At 26.2% G+C, this 19159-nt stretch overlaps 1 protein-coding gene across 1 annotated transcript; it reads left to right on the top strand.

Moving 5' to 3' along the window:
• Nucleotides 1-1114: 1114 nt before the first annotated feature.
• LOC149062057 (uncharacterized) lies at nt 1115-14725 on the top strand. Its single transcript, XM_089217353.1, has 7 exons — nt 1115-1806; nt 4449-4609; nt 6086-6184; nt 6468-7778; nt 9806-10785; nt 12219-12294; nt 12408-14725. Exons 3-5 carry the CDS (start codon nt 6105-6107, stop codon nt 10731-10733), a joined length of 2319 nt encoding a protein of 772 aa, XP_089073479.1. The 5' UTR covers nt 1115-1806; nt 4449-4609; nt 6086-6104; the 3' UTR covers nt 10734-10785; nt 12219-12294; nt 12408-14725.
• Nucleotides 14726-19159: the final 4434 nt, after the last annotated feature.

Here is a 19159-nt window from a genome sequence, read left to right as displayed (position 1 = left end):
TAAAACTTCCAAAATTACATAGATGACTGATATGTATAATAACGAAAGTCGAAAAATTATCGGAAATCGGAATGTTGGCTATTTTTATAGATTGACGTTGTTCGGATTGTTGGTAACATAGTACGTTCGGTTGTAATCATAGATTATAGATATCTACATATCTATGGATTGTGGTCGTCATCACAATTAAAGATATTAATTATAGTAATAATATAACTAATATATGGTATCTTAGTCCGTGATTGTAATAAATGGGGAAATACACACTTAGATATGTACTATATTAAATCGTCGGTAGATTTAAAAATAAAAATAATAATAATACAATAATACGGGCAATGGGGGGGGGCTTCCACCCGTTAGCCCCCCCCCCTTGCGTACGCCACTGCCTGGTACTATGCGCATCTACCGTCAGCCATGTGACAGGTAGTGAATGTCGAGTACAATTTATTAGTCTTGGTTGTGGGACTAACCACCAGCACCGGTGAATGAATGTGTGTAGATACTAAAACGGTCAACATATTGGGCTACAAAACCAGTTCCAGACCGGGTGCTCGATTTTATTGAGTAGGTAGGTACTAGGTGCTTAATATAATTGAGTACTAATTACAACTAGACAGACAGTGTCTGCAATCTAGTAGATGTATACAACTATCATGGTAGGTACAAGCAAATATCACCTAGGTAATATTAAATACTGCCAACAATCATAATTTATAAGTTATATGACTAAGTAAACTCTAACTATAACTAAATATAACTAATATTTTAAGTTCCAATTCATTTTTCGCATTGTCGAGGTATTTTCTTTTTACGTCCGGTCGTCGAAATTTTTTTGAAACGTGAAATGTAGTAAATGGACTAGAAGCGGTATTTATCGACAAACAGTTTACGGTTCCATTACTAATATTGACAACTACCGCTGACCGCGATGATACTGAATAATAATAACAATAACAATTATAATCACCACCAAATGGCAACTAGTGTGTATAATAACAGGAAAAAGGTATGCTTAAATAACACAAAGACCATCAGCGTACGTCTCCCACTCCTTTCCATTTTACCGACCGATCCACTAATTATTATCAGTGGGACCAGTCGAGCAGCTCTCTCCAAACAACTCGTAGCGGCGGCGCAGGCAGTCGACGGAGAAATCAATAATTCCCGGGTTTTATTCAGCTCGGGTGTTAAAAGTTGATGCCGTTGAAGAGGAGAGAGTAACGACCCGAACACAAAGGGCGTAAAGATAAAAACCCAAAAACAATATCTGGCAACGTCTGAATGACGTCACGTTTTGAATGACGTCACGTTTTGAATTACCACGACGGCGCACAGGCTGCAGCAACTAGCGCTGTTAAGCAAGTTGTTCCCGCACGACGGGTCCCCGGGAAAAGAGCCAGCGTTCAACACGGTAAACGGTGTCTCATGTAGCGTCCGAGGCGAGTGCGGTAGCCATTAGTCTATAGTCGGTTGTCAATGCACGATAGTTGTACTGCCGTCATCTGTAATCTCATGTTAATCGGATGTCCCTTGGCCGTTTGTTCTCGTGTTACATTGCACTACGCAAAACAGACACACGGCATCGCCTTCCAGAAGCCGTGTTTCACAAAATGGGCAATGATATAATAGTATTATCACTGTGATTACGTATAATAATCTAATTTAAAGGCACTAGACTTACAAATTATTGTCTATTTTCCTATGACCAGACGTTACGAGTTCAGACATGGAATTCAATAGAATGGAATACAACAATTCGCCTCGTGATCTCAACTCAATAATAGTTTACATTTTACGACATAGGTAACATTATCTTTATTATAATTTATAGGTAGGTACTTCCAATTGTCGACCAACTATTTTTATCCATTAATCATTAGACTCATCTAAGAATTTAGGTACTATTTTTCATTAGATTGCAAGGTAATGGTTAGTTGTAATTTATGTTAAAATAATTTATTTTGTTGTGTTAACGTTCATCCGTCTGCTATTGGTTTTGGATTTCCATTGCCAAACTACCCACTGCTAATTTTTAATTATGCTATTGTGAACGAATTTCTGTGTTTTCATCACATAGGTATACACACAAAAGGTAAACACCATAAAAAATGATATGTAACTTCATATTTTGCAACTAACTGTGACACCTAGCAATTGCCATAATATTGGATAGAACAAAAAAGTAGTGGGTAAGACTCTAAACCAATTATCGATTGTCATACTTAAACGCACAGATTCTTATTATTTTTTTAAATAACTTTAATACAAATCAACACATTTGAATTTCCAATCCAGTTGTTTGAAAAAGCATTATTCAAAAATTAAATAAATTATTTTTTATATAATTATTTTTTAATGAATAAATCATTTTTCACCAAAATTGTAGGTACTTGTGTATTGTAAAGTATATGTGTTATAAGCGTAGGCCCTTCCACAAATCAACATCAAGTGCAGCATAATTGATTCACTCACCAAATACATAAATACAAATTGAAAATTTGTGTACATACATCTAAATTTCATAATGGTTTTCTACTTATTAATCATAAGCAAAATGTAAATTCAATTCAAAAATAATACTTCTAACATAGATACAAAAAAAACTACTAAACGTTAATAATTTAACAAAAAAATAATAGGTATCCAATCACAATTGAAACTTGTAATAGGTTTTGTCACCAATTACTGTTAAGTCTTATAGAAGTTAGAAAAAATACCAATTCTAATTTAAAGTCATTATAATTTATAACATTATAACTATTCATGAATTGCTCGAACTGAAATACCATCTGGAATATCTGAGATATTTTCTATCTTCAATTTTATCATAATTCCAATTGAATTATTTAATTATAATGATTTATGGTTAAATCAAGAATCATTTTAATTTATAAGTTTATCTATTGTCTTGTAAAATATTATTGTTTTACCTTAATTATAGCAAATAGATGGTAAATAATATTTCAGAATGACAATAGAATTATGGAATGGCGGACAATTTCCCCCTGACTGTTTTTGGCATAGTAGGACATTTTCCCCCCAATATATTTTCGATGCGGACATTTTCCCCCATTTTTTTTTTTTTAAGTTTATTATTGAATAATATAATATTTTTTTTTTCATAAATATAATCAATTATACTATAGTTAACTTTATAAATTTATACTATAAATTACATTTTTTTTTTCAGAAATATAATAAAACAAACAATTTGTATATAAGTAAAAATGTACAATAGGTTAAAAATTTCATTTTTTTTTTCATAAATATATTAAAAATTGTATAATAAAACGTAAAAAAATTATATAAATATAATAGTCTAAAAATATCGACATAAAAATGATATATTTTGTAAAAAACATTTAATTTCTGATTCTTTTTTTATATTTAAGCACATATTTTGTAATCGTCTTTCATATTTATTTTTTTTGTAAAAAAAACCGTACCTGTTTTAATTTTTAATAATATATTAATTGCCATTGAATTTGACTTTAGTAGTGCTTCAATGAACATCCAAATATTTGGATGCTGAGTTCTTACCAAAGTTTTAAATTTATTATTGAAACATTCACTTATATTATCTGTTCTACCTGTGTTTTTCTTTGTAGAATTATGTACATTCCATAAATAAGGAGGAAATAATATTATTTAATATAAAAATAATATTTTCTTATTAAATAATAAATTATATTATATTATTCAATTATAAACTAATAAAATAATGACATTTCATTGGTATTTACTTGATTCATATGCTGTAACTATATACTAAATTTAAGTGGTAGCTGGAACCTTAAATCCACATATGATGAATTAATATTTAATAAGTACCTAGTATGTACAATTTGTGAGAAATTATTAATTAATTAATTATCTAAATGAAATAAACAAAAAATAATTATTATTATTAAAGTTGTATTTCATTATTATTATAAATGAATATAGAACATACAGTAACAACTTATGACTATTTAAATTATACACTTATAATAAACTGTAAGACAAATATTACAGATATTATTGTTTGTATTTATATTATTTTTTTTTTTATTTTTGACATATTACAGCTGACAAAATAACACTTAAATAAGTTACATTATTTATTTATTATGATAATCCTAATACAGCCTAGTCTCTTGATATATTTTTTGCTAATAAATCATAAGTAATATGTCAAAAGTTGCACTATATGAGAAGATGAGATGTAATAAAAAGTAGAATAGAACCATTTAGAAATATACCTCTTATTACCAAATTTATATAGACTATAATTTAAACAATAGAATAAATATGAATGAATTTTTAATTTGTATTGATCATTATGTTAGGAAACTTAATTAATTTTATTAGATATTTCTAATTCATTTAAATCTTGTATTTTGTTTGATTATTTAGATTTTCTTTTTCTATGAAATGTTTGTGTAATCATCAAAATATATGTCTAGGATTTCCAACTAAAAGTTCTAAGCATTCCAAAAAGGACACCACAGCTGCATGTGAATCTTCCACTTATAAAAGTACAACATAGAAAAATGTGTTCAGCAGTTTCAATTTAGTGTAGTAACCTTTAATAATATAGTGAATTTATCTATAATCAAACTTAAAGGTAAATACATTACTTGGTTTTCACATGATTTTTTTGCAATATTTTAATTTTTAAATAAGTTATAAGTATAAATATTTTGTTTATTTAATGTTGTAGCTTCTAAGAATAGTTAATAGGTGTTTATTTTAATCCTGAAGGTAAAAGTTTAATTGATTTTAATTGCCTATTTATTTTTGTTCATTCACCAATCATGATCAACTACATTTTTTCAATCAATAATAATTTTATTTAAATTCTGATTTTTTGAATTTATAAATATACTTATAGAACACACTTTTAAATTATTAAGATTTTTAATACTATCTAAAGAAGTGTCCTCCTGTGGTGTTACAAACTTCTATTTTCAATTAAAAACACACTTTTTTCAATGCAAATTATTGATGTACTTATTCAAGATTCTTAAGAGTAATATTTTAGTTATAACAATGTTTATATTAAGTCTATAAAAATATGAAATGGATATAATATTGAATCTAGTCTTTTGAACCATGTTATAACAAATTATAAAGGTTTATTGATTAATATAAATTAGTAGAGCTCGGATGTTAATGACTAAAATTTCATTAAAATATGCATTTAAAACTTTCAAAATCTTCAAATATATCAAATATACCTTTTTTTCAACAAAAATATGCAAAAAAATATACGTAAAATAGGGGTTATTATTAATTCAAAATGAATTATAAAAAAATGCATGATAAAAATAAATTACTATAAATATATATATAATATAAACTAAAATACATGTTACATAAGTTAAATAATTTAAATATTAAGATCACACTGTATAAGAATTATTTTCGATATATTTTCGAATTTGAAAGATATTCGACAATCTGAAAGTATGTTTTTGTAAGCTGAAAATGACCGCTCCGCGTCTACAGAGTTGGCCGGTGCATACTTAAAGTTAACAATATCGATAGTTTCTATAGCTTCAGGAAATCAATCAAACAAATCTGTTTTGCCATCTATTATTTTAGAAATTTTACATAATACCCAGAATGTTTGTCCAAAACTTTTTGAAATTTTACTAATTTTAATAATTTTACTTCACAAATTTATCTTATATTTATAATGAAGATCAAAAATATTCATTATTAAATATTAATAATTATTAGGAATAGAGGCCTCCTTATTTCTTAGATAAATCATACATTCATACTGTAAATCTGTTAGTCCTTCTGTAGTTGTTACTGTGGATTAGAACACCAAAAAAAAACTTAAGAAACTATGAAATTATGTGATAACTGATTAGGATTGGAGAATGGAAGATTTTTTTTCTATGTATATAAGAAAGTAATTCTTCAAATTATTATTTGTGGGTCAAAATTATTTCAAGTTTTTTATTAAATTAATATCAAAAAAAATTAGAATACCTAAACTTAAACTAAATTAATTTTATTTATAACTTAATAAATTCATCTTGGTTTTTCTAACAAATTAGACTTAATAATGTAACTTGATCCTTTTTTATAGGATATATTAACAAAATAACATGAAGTCAGCCGAATCGATGAGATCAATGGTGGATTCCTTTACTTATTATGAACCATGTGTCGTTTTAGAAAAAATTTCGTATGTATAATAAATTATTATTATGTTAGTTAAAACTATAATAATTAAACACAATTTTTAGTACACTATTTAAAGTGTTGTTTCTTAAAAAAATTGGATTTGAATCATTTTCAATAGGTTCTTATTTAATTAAATATTTATTATTACCCATAGAGCATTATGCGATAATAATAATAATAATTGGAATGTATTATCCAATGCCTATTGATTGGTAGTTTAATTAATAATAAATAAATATAATTAATATTTTTAGAAATATAATAAAATGTTATTCATATTTTAGGATTCCTATATGGATGGAAAATAAACAGAATAATTGTGGTTTTACTAATGGAGTGCCTGAATGTATAGAATTGAAAAATGGAGAAACAGAGAAACTTGTTAATGGAGAACCTAACCATAAAAAATTTAAAACTGAAGAAACAGATTTAGAAATCCCAAGGTTGATATTGTCAAAAAATGGGGATACGTTTAGATCGAAACTTAAATATTCAAAATTACAGCAAACAGAAAATTTTCATCTCAAAATACTATCTAATAAATTGAACATAAAAAATGATGTTGAGCCTTCAAATAATGAAAAATGTATAATAATTAACCCTGACAAGAAAGAAGAAACTAAAGAGATCAAGGAATCAGTAACAAATATTAACTTATTAATTGGTAAAATCAAAGTACGTAACGTAAATACAATAAATGCCAATTTTACTAAAATTAACAATTTTGAGACAGAAAAATCAGATATTTCAAAAACTAATTCAACTTTTGTTTTTCCACCACTGGGGACCAAAAAACTTACAATGTTATGTTTTGAACAATTACATAAAAAATACTTCAATAAAAATTTTCAAGATACTTTGGTTATTAATAACAACATATTATTTATGATCATGTTAGCAAATATGCATTGTATATCACGGGTCAACTTGATATTAAGTTGGAAAGATAAACATGTTATAGCTCAAAATGTTCATAAGCTGGCAGTTCTGTACATAAATTATTTTGAAAAACTTGACAAAATACTGAAAACGAATATTATTGATTTAATATCTATTTTTGACGACTCTGACTTTGAACATGGTTTTTTAATGATTATTTTAAGTTTATTCGTTGGTCTCAAGATGTTAGGTAGCAATATATTTCAGAAGAGTAATGTTCTACTGGCAAAACTTAAAAAATTACAATGGGGAGTTATAAAAGACGAAAATATTGGTCACAATAAAATCCAAACAACTTTAGAATCTGATACATTTTGTTCGTGCTATTATAAAATATCAGAATTGATCGGAGAAGGCTCTCATACAGATCCCAATATAATTGAGTGTTGGAAGTTATTTTTTATACCTGCAGTTCTTAAAATTACTTATTTTAGTTCAGTAACTGATGCTATTATAAATGCTGTAGATGCTGATAAATTAGAAGGTTTGTTAGAAGAAGCATCAAATAAAGTACGTCAAAATTCTTATTCATTAAGTGACACTAAAATTGAAAATTTAATCGCATTAGTGAACAAATCCACAAAAAAAAATACCAATAGCAGTAATGAAATGGTCCAACCAATTACCAGTGGATTAACTACGGCTGAAAATACAAGGTAATAAGTGAATTATCATAAAATAAATTATTTTAAGTAGGTATCCAAATAGTATAATCTGTCAATGAATTATAAATAAAAAAAACACATTTTAAACCAAATATATTATGTGTCATCCGTGGTCACTCGAGATTCAATTAGATCAAGTTAACTTGAATAAACTAGATATAATAATACTGCTATTCTATTAAAAATGTTGGTATCAGATTGCATGAATATTTGATTAATTTTATAGGTAACTGAAATATAATAAATCAAACATGGGACATTGCATCATTTTTAAGTGACAATTAGAATACTATTGATTTGTTAAATATTTAAATTGCTTAATATACAACCTGGTATGAAGCTTATTACTTATTAGTTTCAGGGGATTGGAAGGGGTAGTTTTCTGTCTTTGTCTAATACACGTATAGCATAGGATTATAGACGTTTTGTATATCCAATGTACTGATTGATATATTGAAGCGATAAGAATTCTGAAAAGAAATTTGAATTTGTCGTCAAGTTTTCTCAAGATCGCCCTTACCACATTTTTGATATCATCCTTCAAAATCCTAAAAACGATACATTAAAACAAAGTAATTGAAAAATTACATATTTTAATTTTTGGAGAAGATTAAATTAAAAATCAAAAGTGTGGGAATGGTGATCTTAAGAAGACTTGACAACAAATTCAAATCTGTTTTCAGAATTCTTATCGCTTCAGTATATCTGTTGGTGCGTTGGAAATAGAACACGTCTATAATGCTATGTTGTATGTGTGTTAGACAAAGACAGAAAATCACCGATTCCAATCCCCTTAACAAAGTTTTGCATTATATTAAAAACAGATTTTGGAATGAATATAGTTGAGATGCAATAATTAGTATTTTACAAATTTACAATGTGTTAATAAAAATATATTAAAAATAATTTGACAATGAATTGCTTAATTCATGCAATATTGATTTATGTACATTATTTACTATGTATCAAAACATTTTTTTGTTTTCAAATTATATTATTTTTCAATTGACCAAAATAAAAAATAAATTTTACATACAGTAAAAAAAAGTAAAGATAAAAATATTTAATCACTAAATCAATTAAATTATTATTTTAGAATTAAATGTACAACATTGTGTTAAAATAACTGTTATTAAAAATAATTTGCTACTATAACTGGTGTCATTATAAGCAGTATCTACTATATATGTTTTTATAAGCATTTTGATATGATACATAGTATATCATCCCCGTTCATGCAAAACATACTAAGACCAAAAATCGATTTTTCCAATTTATTATTAGACATAATGCAGTTTAAAATCTTCAATATGCTACATTCAATCAAGTCCTAATATAATTTTTAAAGTATTCAATAAATAATTTAAAATTTCAACAAGTCCATTTGATACTTTCTTTAATACACAGAACACACTAAGTTCACTTGTTACATGCTAAAACAGACTTAATTAATTTTGCTTTTGATTATTTTTCACCAACAACTCATAAATACCGCACTAAGTCCATGCAAACTAAGCAAATAAACACCAAGTTTACCTTAATAATTTGTATTTTCACTATAATAAGAAAGAATATACATTCACAGTGTCATATACTCAAATTATTTATAACCATTTATAAATAACTACTTTGCTTAAAGGAAAATCAATTAAAACAAGCAAAAAACAAATTTGGTTACATATGGTATACAATTAAAATTTGGAAAAATTTCAAACGCTGATTCTCAACTATCACGTTTTTGAACTTGGTGTGTTTTGCATAAACGTGGACGATATCATTTCAAAATAAACATTTTATTTTCATGTTCCGTGATGTACGGAAGAAATGTTATACTTGCCCATTCAGAAAAAAATGCCAATCAGATAATTCAATAGCTAGTTGAAATAACGCATAACTTTAAATTCTATTAAATATTTTATAATAACAAAATGTCAGTTGGGCAGTATAATATGTATATAATATATAGTTTTGGTTGATAAAATAAAATGTTGTAACTTGAATACTTTATTTTTCTTTAGCTCCATGTCAATTCAAAATATAAATACTCCAAATATTGTTCATACAAGATCTTTAAAAATTGAAGAACCAAATAAGGCAATGCCTAATTGCAAGTCAAAAGTTTGTCGTGTTAAAAATGCTTCTACTTTCATTCCTGAAGAATCGAAAAACTGGTTCAAAAAACCCATTCCTGTTCAAAGTCATCAAACATCTACTCGTAAAAAAAATGCTTCAACTTTCTTTCCTGAAGAATCGAAAGACTGGTTCAAAAAACCCATTCCTGTTCTTAGTCAACAAACACCTAAATGTAAAAAAAATTCTGTACCCAGGAAATTGAAAATGCATTATGAATATAATTCTAATACACCTCCAACAAACATACCTTCATTATCAATAGCTGACCGTGTGAAATTACGTAAGACGAGAAATACTTTTGTTGCTGTGTCTAAAACATCTGAAGACTCACGCAAAAAACTTAGATCAATCAAAAGTGAATTTATGAATACTTCTAGTATTGTTCATTCAAGAATTACAAGATCCTCAAAACTAAGTATGAATTGTGATGACCCTCAAAAAAAAGAATTAAAAAAAATACATGAATCTAACCAAATTAAAGTTCATGAAGCTAAAGATGCCACAACTGCAGTGCCATCAAAACCTGATGACCTGTTGAAATTTCCCTTCTCAATTAAGCATGAAAATAAATCTTTTCCACACATATTTTATGTAAGTACCTCAGAACATAATAGACATAATAAAACATCACTACTTCATACAAATATATCTACAACATCAATACTTAAACATGGAGAAGTTTGTCAAGTTAAAAATTGCTCTAGTAAACTTTCAACAAATATATGTATGCACGAAAAAGTAAACTCTACAATTAAAACAGTCAACGTACAACATGGATTAAATGGAAATCAAATGATCTCAATGCCAAAATAACTAAGTATCTGTTTAAAATACTTCCAAGAGTTCGAGCAATCACTCAATATGGGTATGTAGATACTTATATTTGATTATCTCTATAAATATAATTACATGTTTTGTTTTAATAGATATTTAAACAAATTGAAAATTTAAATACTTTATTTTATTGAATTCTCAGTCTATAGTACTAAGTTAATTTTATATTATTAGTATTAAAGTATTTTATTCTACTATTTGTAATATAGCCGATTCAATTAATTTTGGCTGAAAATATCCACAATAATAAAATGTAATTATCTGTATAAAATATAAAATTTAAGTAGGTACAGCTCTTCTGTACTCTAGAGATGTCATTTTAATGAATTTTATAAATCTGAATTCAATAATTTAAAACGAAAACGGTTCTGAGGATGGTAGGAAAAAAAGTCAAAAGATATATTTAAAAAAAATAATAGATAATAAAATAATTATTAAAATTAACATGTCATTGAATTGTAGTCAATAATATTATTAAAAAATAATGTATAAAGGTCGCAAACACGCTGCAGCGGTGGCGGTAAAATTCTGTCCCGCTTTATTTTGCCGTAACCGCCACAGCCACCGCTACTGCTGCAGTGTGTGGCAACCTTAAGACATATATATCACTAACTTGGATGACTTGTCAGGAAAATTTTTACAAAATATAAAAAATATCATATATTTATCTAAAACAAACCCATTGTATTAATTATCATCATTGTAACTTAATATTTTGGACTATAGCTTTTAAAAAATTTTGAAGACAAAACTTTATTTAAAATGTTCCTAGTTTTATATATTTTTTTCCCACAAGGACTTTTTTTTCTGTTTAACCAATTCTGAGCTGTGTGTATCAGCTGATAGTTTTAAGTATATTTTATGATATTATTACTATTGAAGTAATTGATTTTAGTATTACAGTGGGTTAGACTAATTTATGCCAAAAAATCTCATTTGAAAATGTAATTATGTGTATAAAGTATAATAGTAGAATAATATTTTATAGATTTTATGATTACACTAACTACCTATGAAAAAGAAATGTTTTAAATTATTAATTCTTAGATATAATATTGGAACATCTACTTTTTTAACTATAAAATAATTTCCAAACTTTCAAGTTTTTGAAGAATTTTGTCAAAATTTTAACTTTAATTACTTGTACAAAAAATGCTCGATTTCCAATATTTTTCAACTGCAATATAAGTATGTTATTGTTTATAGTACTATATTTCTAAAAGAATGCCCAATCTTACTTATTGGGGTGGACGAGAGGAATTCCCATCTACGTCATAATCAATAATTAAATTAAGCTTATTTTAATATTTAGTTAGACATTTCATATCACTTGATGTCACCTGTCATAAATATTTTTATATTATATAATGTGACATATTATCACAAATTAAATATAAATAACTGAAAATGATATTATTTTAGTTTACTATGAATTCAAATAATGAAATATTTCAAACATTTCAGGATTCAATAATGCCTAGTAACTATTACAGATTACTCAGAAATAATTCTTATTCTTACTGGATGGAAAATCTATCAGGTTTATTACTATATATATATTTTATTACTTTAAATATTATTTTATATTGTTTAAATATTTTGTATTTTGTTGAAAGTTAAGTTGTTAAACTAACAAAAATAATTGTAAACTAGATGGATATAATGCACAGGCAGCTATAATTCTGCATGCAGTCTACCTGTAAATATTGCCACACTGGTACCTAGTACCTACTGCTATAGAAACAGTTGTTCTGATTTAATTAATGGAAATGAAAATTTCCATTAATTAAATAGGTAATAGTAAGTTAAAACAGGTACTTAATTTTTAATAATTTTATAAAATAGTTATTTTTGATCGTCCAATTTTTTTAAATTTTCATTAGCTAAATCACAAACATACAAAGCCAAGTTAAATGATTAACAGTCAAATAATAGCTAGTGATTTCAAAACAATAAAGAATTGGAACTTGTGCAGTATGCTATCTACATGAGATGGTGGCACCACGTGTTGTTATGCCATATTTTACTTTGACACTTTTTCCATTTATGTCAACATAAGTAAAGAATTCATTTTGTTTTCTGATGGACTACATCTAATACTCTATTTGGCATCTTTTCTTCTGACAACATAAACACTTTTCTATAATAACTTTACATTCTCCATCATTTTTTTAGTATTCTTCATATATTCCTTAATAGTCCCTCCACATACTTCATTATTTGAATTTATTTTTTGTCATACTTTAGAAGTGGGCAAAACACCATGTTGTTTTTAAAAATTGCTGCAAGTTTTGTCATTGTAAATAACATGTCTATAAAAGTCAATAAAATTTTTCATTTTGATTCAACTTAAAATAATTAAATTTGAAAATAATTCAAATACACACAACTTTTACGAGTCAAACTGTAAGTCATATATCTACTAACTATGATATGTGTAAAATGTATTATAGATGCTTATAATTATACAGTTATACCTGCAATATCAGTCTCAGTACAAAGTAGATATCAACCGAAAGGTAGATAGCATATAATGCGATCAAAGTCCAGGTGGATAGCATACAATGCAAGTTCCAAAGAATTGTATGACTTTTTGAATTTGTGATAGCTAATGGAATGCGTATTTTGAGGATTTTATCTTTTATCTTTGGGCCAGTAGCAACTAAGGTGTTAAACACTGGGTCCTTTATTGATTTGTACAATATACATATAAACACTTTAAATAGATTGGTATTTTAATATTATACATATTGCTACCTTAACAACTACAACACATATCTCATTTTTGCTACTTTTCGGAAGTAACAATAACCTAAATTAATTGTGGATTAATATTTAATCGACCCATTTCAAGATACACTATGTTAATCTAAGTACCTAGTTTTACTGAATAAGCCAATTATGTGTGTTTTACCGAGTATAAATACTAGGTATAAAATTATGTTCAATTATAATAACTATTTTGTTTTCTGTAACAAATGAAAATCCTATACAAACAAAAAAATCATTTTTGTGAGCCAAAACATCCCTATGTAAGCCCTCATCTTTACAGTACATAATTTAAATATTTGGCTTCAAGATACACATTCTTGGGTACAGGATTTATTACATTTCAGAACCACAAGTGCATAGACTTTGTTATCAATCGCTATCACACACACAAACATTATCTTTTATTAATATACATCTAAATAACTAAAAGTAATTTGAAGTTCAAAATTGTATATTATTTTTTTTGTAATAATAATGAAAAGAATTGAATAATATTTTTATTTTTTTAATAATAATGAAAATGATTTAATAATATTTTTATTTTTGTGTTTTATTGCTTCCAAAATTTGAGTACTCCTATTTAATTTATTGGGTACATACATATGCCCTGTCTAGAAATGTCTTAAACATACTTCTAGTATGTCTAGATTAGCACTCTTTTGTCTTTTATGTATACGTCCATGTTTCAATGCATTGGTGATCCAGTTCCTCTACTACTCAGTATCTCTTTCAACATGGATATGTCAATTCAAATTAACTTAGTTTGTGGTAGCCAGTGTATCTCAATTGTGCTGTTAAGGTGGCTATATTATGTTAAGATGAATATTTTTTAATATATCAGCTGTCATTTGTCAGTTAAACTAATGTTATTAAGCTGAATTTTGTAATACTTTGCAGTAAGAATATTTATAAATAAAATAATATATTTTATAAATGTTTTTAATATTATTTGTAATATTTTATGATGCATTTTTGTTAGTATTTTATTGTAATATTACCATACAGTTATATAGGGAGGCCCATACCTATAAAGAATGCATAACAATATGAACCAATTAAAACAGCAAATTTCAGTGTGATCCAATACAAAGGTCATATCTTATATTTTACTTACTTCACATTTGTTTGGATATGGTTACCCTTTGGATATAACTAATACAGTAATACTAATCATTAATTAATATTAAAAAGTAATATTGGATTATCCTTTGTTATTTTTTTTTATTTAAAATTTTATTTACTGTCTACAAATCTTCTATAGTATAGCTCTCCATAAAATAATTGTATGAAATAATTTTTAATTGTATAAAATGTATTATAATTGACCTTTTGAAAAATGAGGATATTTAATATTATTATGTAAACTACAAAAAAAAAATTAAATAGGTAGAAAAGTAAATATAAGTTTTCCAAATATTTCACTAAGAAAATATTTTTTATTAAACTGTACATTTTACCGCCAATTACCTTTAAAGTGTTTTTAAAATATTGAAATACTTTTACTTTCCACCGAAAATATCTCGATAATTTATATTTAGGCCTAGTATTTATATTAATATTTTATTTTTGTACATTGAGTAATTTTACAATGTATATTATATTTTGATAATACTTTATTATGCTTTATAGCTTAGAAATAAATATTATTTCTGATTAGTTATGAACAGGAGGAAATTAAAGTAAATCTCTGAAATATTTTGTTAAAATTAAAAAATAAAAATAAAATCATATTATAACACTTCAATCCTATCGCTCAATTCACTAAAATTATTTTTATAAAAAATTAAATTTATTATTTTAAATGAATTTTTGCTATTTTGATCATTTTTATATTTTAAATTGTATTTAAATATTACAATAGACATCTATATTTGAACTTTTAAATGAATTAAGTATAATACTATAAAATATGATTAAGTTCAGAAAGAGTTAAGTAAAAATGATTTTGTTATAAACTAAGTCAATTTTCAATATAACAAAATTTTCTTCTGTTCTTAGCTTATTATAATACTCATTGTAACTACGTCTATTTTTTATTTTTTGTAGGTTTATATGCATTAAATACAAATTTTCCTATAAATCAAAACATCAAAGTAACAGCTGATGCAAACATTATATTATTATGTTGAATAAAATATCATGAATAGAAAATAAAAATAAAAAATCCAGAAAAAAAGTTTTAGAAATAAAAGATGTGCCATGAACCCACAATGAAATATTTCCTAAGTACAATGTTATGTTCCTACATTACCATTTTCACAATATTTTAAGTTTGTAGACAATATAGATAAAAAAAATGTCAAAAACAATACAAATTTAAGAAATAATAATTTTCTCATTGATGTATGAAATTATTATTTGTACTAATTGTTTTAAACTATAATAATATTATAGACTAGTATAAGTTATAATTATCAATCTCGGTTCAGTACTGATTAAAATATTATTTTTATTGTTACTATAATAAGTTCAGTTTTACATCAACTATTTAAAATTGTATGTGATGTGTGCTAGATATTTACTATTTTATTGTTTTATTGATGGTTTACTATACATTATAATGATTTAAAATTGAAATGATTATAATGTTGTCATTTTAACCATTGTTCAAAATTGTATTCTGACCCATTTTTAGTTTCAATTAAAACTATTGTTGGTTGGTTTTCAATTACAGTTACACATTCAATGATGGCTAATAATGAGTTTTTATAATTGTTTATTTTTTTTTTTTACATACATGTTAAATGTTCATTAAATAAAAACAATTTTAACTGTATTTATTTGTATTGTAGCTCTCCAAACAAAAAAATCTTATTTCTCGATAAAATAAAAAAAATGAAGTTAATATTTGTGTTAACTTAACAAAGGTTACAGGTGACTTTGTTTGTAATTCATTATATAATATGTTAGAATTTGTTTAGGACCTTAGGGGGTCAAGAATTACAATTTTATGAATCGGAAAAAATAATATCCTAATAGATTATATTATTTAAAATCTTAACTAGTCACAATTTGGTTTTTAATATTTTAGATCTAGATTACATATTCTTACTTGCTCGGACATTTATATAATTGACTTCTCTAAATACAATTTTATATTATTATTTTTTTTCATCTTGATTAAAGTATCTGTATCCTAGCATTTATGTCTATACACTAAATTTCCTATATATTTCTGTTGTTTTTCAGTCAACAATTGGTTAGAAATTAGAGAACTACCCTCGTATTTTTTTTATTTATGTTATATGGAAGCAACAAATTTACTTTTTTCATTGATAAGTAAGGTAATTTCATCATTGTTTTATTTGAGTGACGAATGAAGTAGCTACTTTGATCTCTAAATAACGAGTAGGTGTTATAAATTAATTATCTTTTATTACATACAACTTTCCAAACACTGGTGGATCATAGATTAAACAAGATAGATCATCTCTATAGATAATTAATACCCATTTGGTATCATTCTTAGATTTTTGGTAAATGCCCCATACCACAGTACTACAGTGATCAGTCTCTGTGTCCAAAATTATGTACATTATTTCTTGGTGATGGTGATTTTAACTCTTAATTGTGACGTCACGATTTTACTTCCATAATCCATATTGATACACTTTAAATCAATTATTTATGAAGTTGTGTGATATAATAATTATGTTGACTATTTGACTAAAATTTATCTCGCATAGAAGTACAAATCATATTTATTTGAAATTTAACTTCTCCAGGTTGTCAATATTGTGTGCAAAATAAAAGTTTAATTCATATTTCAAACGTAAGACTGATATGTATTATTATTTTTTTTTTTTGTAAGTATCAATTAAAATCGCCCGTTACAAAAAAGATAAAGAATAATATTTTTGTGGAGAATGACATATCGATATTATATTTTATTGTTATTTGATTTTGTATTCGACTTTCAAAATAAACAATGAAATGTTGTTCATTTAAATGATGTTTAAATTGCTTAGAGATAATATTTAGACAAATTGATATGTCATTCCTTAAAAAAAAAGTATTCACTATCTCTTGTGTAATGGGTGATTTTACTCTATAAAATATAAATGTGTTTTGTTTATGTTGCGCTAGGCCTAAAAGAGAAAACAAATAATGCGCTAACATCTTCTTAAGGTTTGAGTACCTACATTTACATATAGATATAATATATAGCCTATATAGCCAGGTAAGTATCCTCATGTTTTTCAGTATTGCAACGTAGCCATGTGTAAAACTGTTGGGTTTATTTATTTACTAATTATATGTAGATAGTGTGACTTATTGCTGCAAGGAAACATACATTCCGCGTGTTTAACAATGAAACTAACCAAAAAACCAGCTAGGGTAGTTCACCAACATTCAGCTTAAAATTCATCATTAAATAGCCAATAGGTATTAAACGCATAAAGTAAAGTATTAAGAAGACGTCACAGGAAAACGTTTAGACATACAACGCTCAAGAGATAACTTTGTTAGCTGCCGTCGAGGCAGGCCGTAATTTTCCACGGTTTTCTTATAAAACATTATTTATGCGTTCAAAGAATATGGTTAGTCTGAGTGGTTTTATTGTAAAAATTGTAGAAGAGATTCATATCTAGTTCCGTTATAGAAGCTCAACTTTTGATAGGTATCTGTAAAACTTCGTATAATATTTCATGTTTAATCATGACCGTTTTTTTTACCTTTTTCAAGAGTTATTTTTAGGGCCGTAGCCATTTTCCTCCAAAAACAAGATACCGTTTTCCTCCAATAAACTTACATAACTTTGTCCTAGTTCCTTAAGTATCACCTTTTTTGGTCGTGAGAATAAATCGTCAATTGCTTTTCGCTTACATGATGCATTATTCACTATTTGTCGATTTACTTTTTTTGGTGATGGCAAATGATGATGTACATTTTTGTGTAATTCATCGGCTACTATTTCTTCATTTTTATTAGTGTATATAACTGCTTGACAAGTCATTAAACAACATCGCCAACGTGATAATTCAGATTTTGACTTATATGCTAAGAAATATTTATAACTATCACGAATTATCAAAAGTTTTCCTCGAGAACTTTCAATAAACGTCGTTTTTTCAGACATGTTAAACCTTAAAACACACTATAGGCACTACGGCGTACGGTAAGCTACTAAAAATATAGTCTTATTGATACGAGTATTTAGTATATTGTCTAACTCATAATCAATGACATTTGATGATACACAATATAACAATAAAAGTAAAATGTAGGTATATACGTATATGACCGTACGTTGTATATGTACGTATCTTTATTAGGCTTAATCAATGTTACAATCGACTGTTAGTCGGACACTTAGACTAGCGTTTTTCCCTAGCTGATAAGAACGCGACCAGAATTTAATCTACAGATACGCGCAAAATGTGATCCTAGCCATACTCTATTTTTATAATACGAAACGCAACACTGACTAAAATATTGGAGGAAAATAGACATAATTTTAGTCAAAAATAATGTGGAGGAAAATGGAAACCAACCTTTTTGTTTTTGGCGGAAAATGGACAGTGGAGGAAAACGGAATCTCGTTTTTGGAGGAAAATGGTCCCGCCCATTTTTAGGACTTAAAAGTCAAAAATCGGGCTTTTCACGGAACCAGATTTTAATCTCATCTTCAA

Source organism: Diuraphis noxia, unplaced genomic scaffold, assembly GCF_037042655.1.
Source record: "Diuraphis noxia isolate RWA-SAM2 unplaced genomic scaffold, SU_Dnox_SAM2 contig0001, whole genome shotgun sequence".
Taxonomy (NCBI): Eukaryota; Metazoa; Arthropoda; class Insecta; order Hemiptera; family Aphididae; genus Diuraphis; species Diuraphis noxia.
The sequence above is the reverse complement of the archived record's forward strand: the minus strand, read 5'-3'. Positions and strand labels throughout refer to the sequence as shown.

Excerpts from the sequence above, each read along its gene's own strand:
- LOC149062057 (XM_089217353.1), top strand. The coding sequence starts at position 6,105 with ATGAAGTCAGCCGAATCGATGAGATCAATGGTGGATTCCTTTACTTAT. Across the intron at positions 6,185-6,467 it reads GTCGTTTTAGAAAAAATTTC|GATTCCTATATGGATGGAAA; the intron begins GTATGTATAATA and ends TTCATATTTTAG. Across the intron at positions 7,779-9,805 it reads ACTACGGCTGAAAATACAAG|CTCCATGTCAATTCAAAATA; the intron begins GTAATAAGTGAA and ends ATTTTTCTTTAG.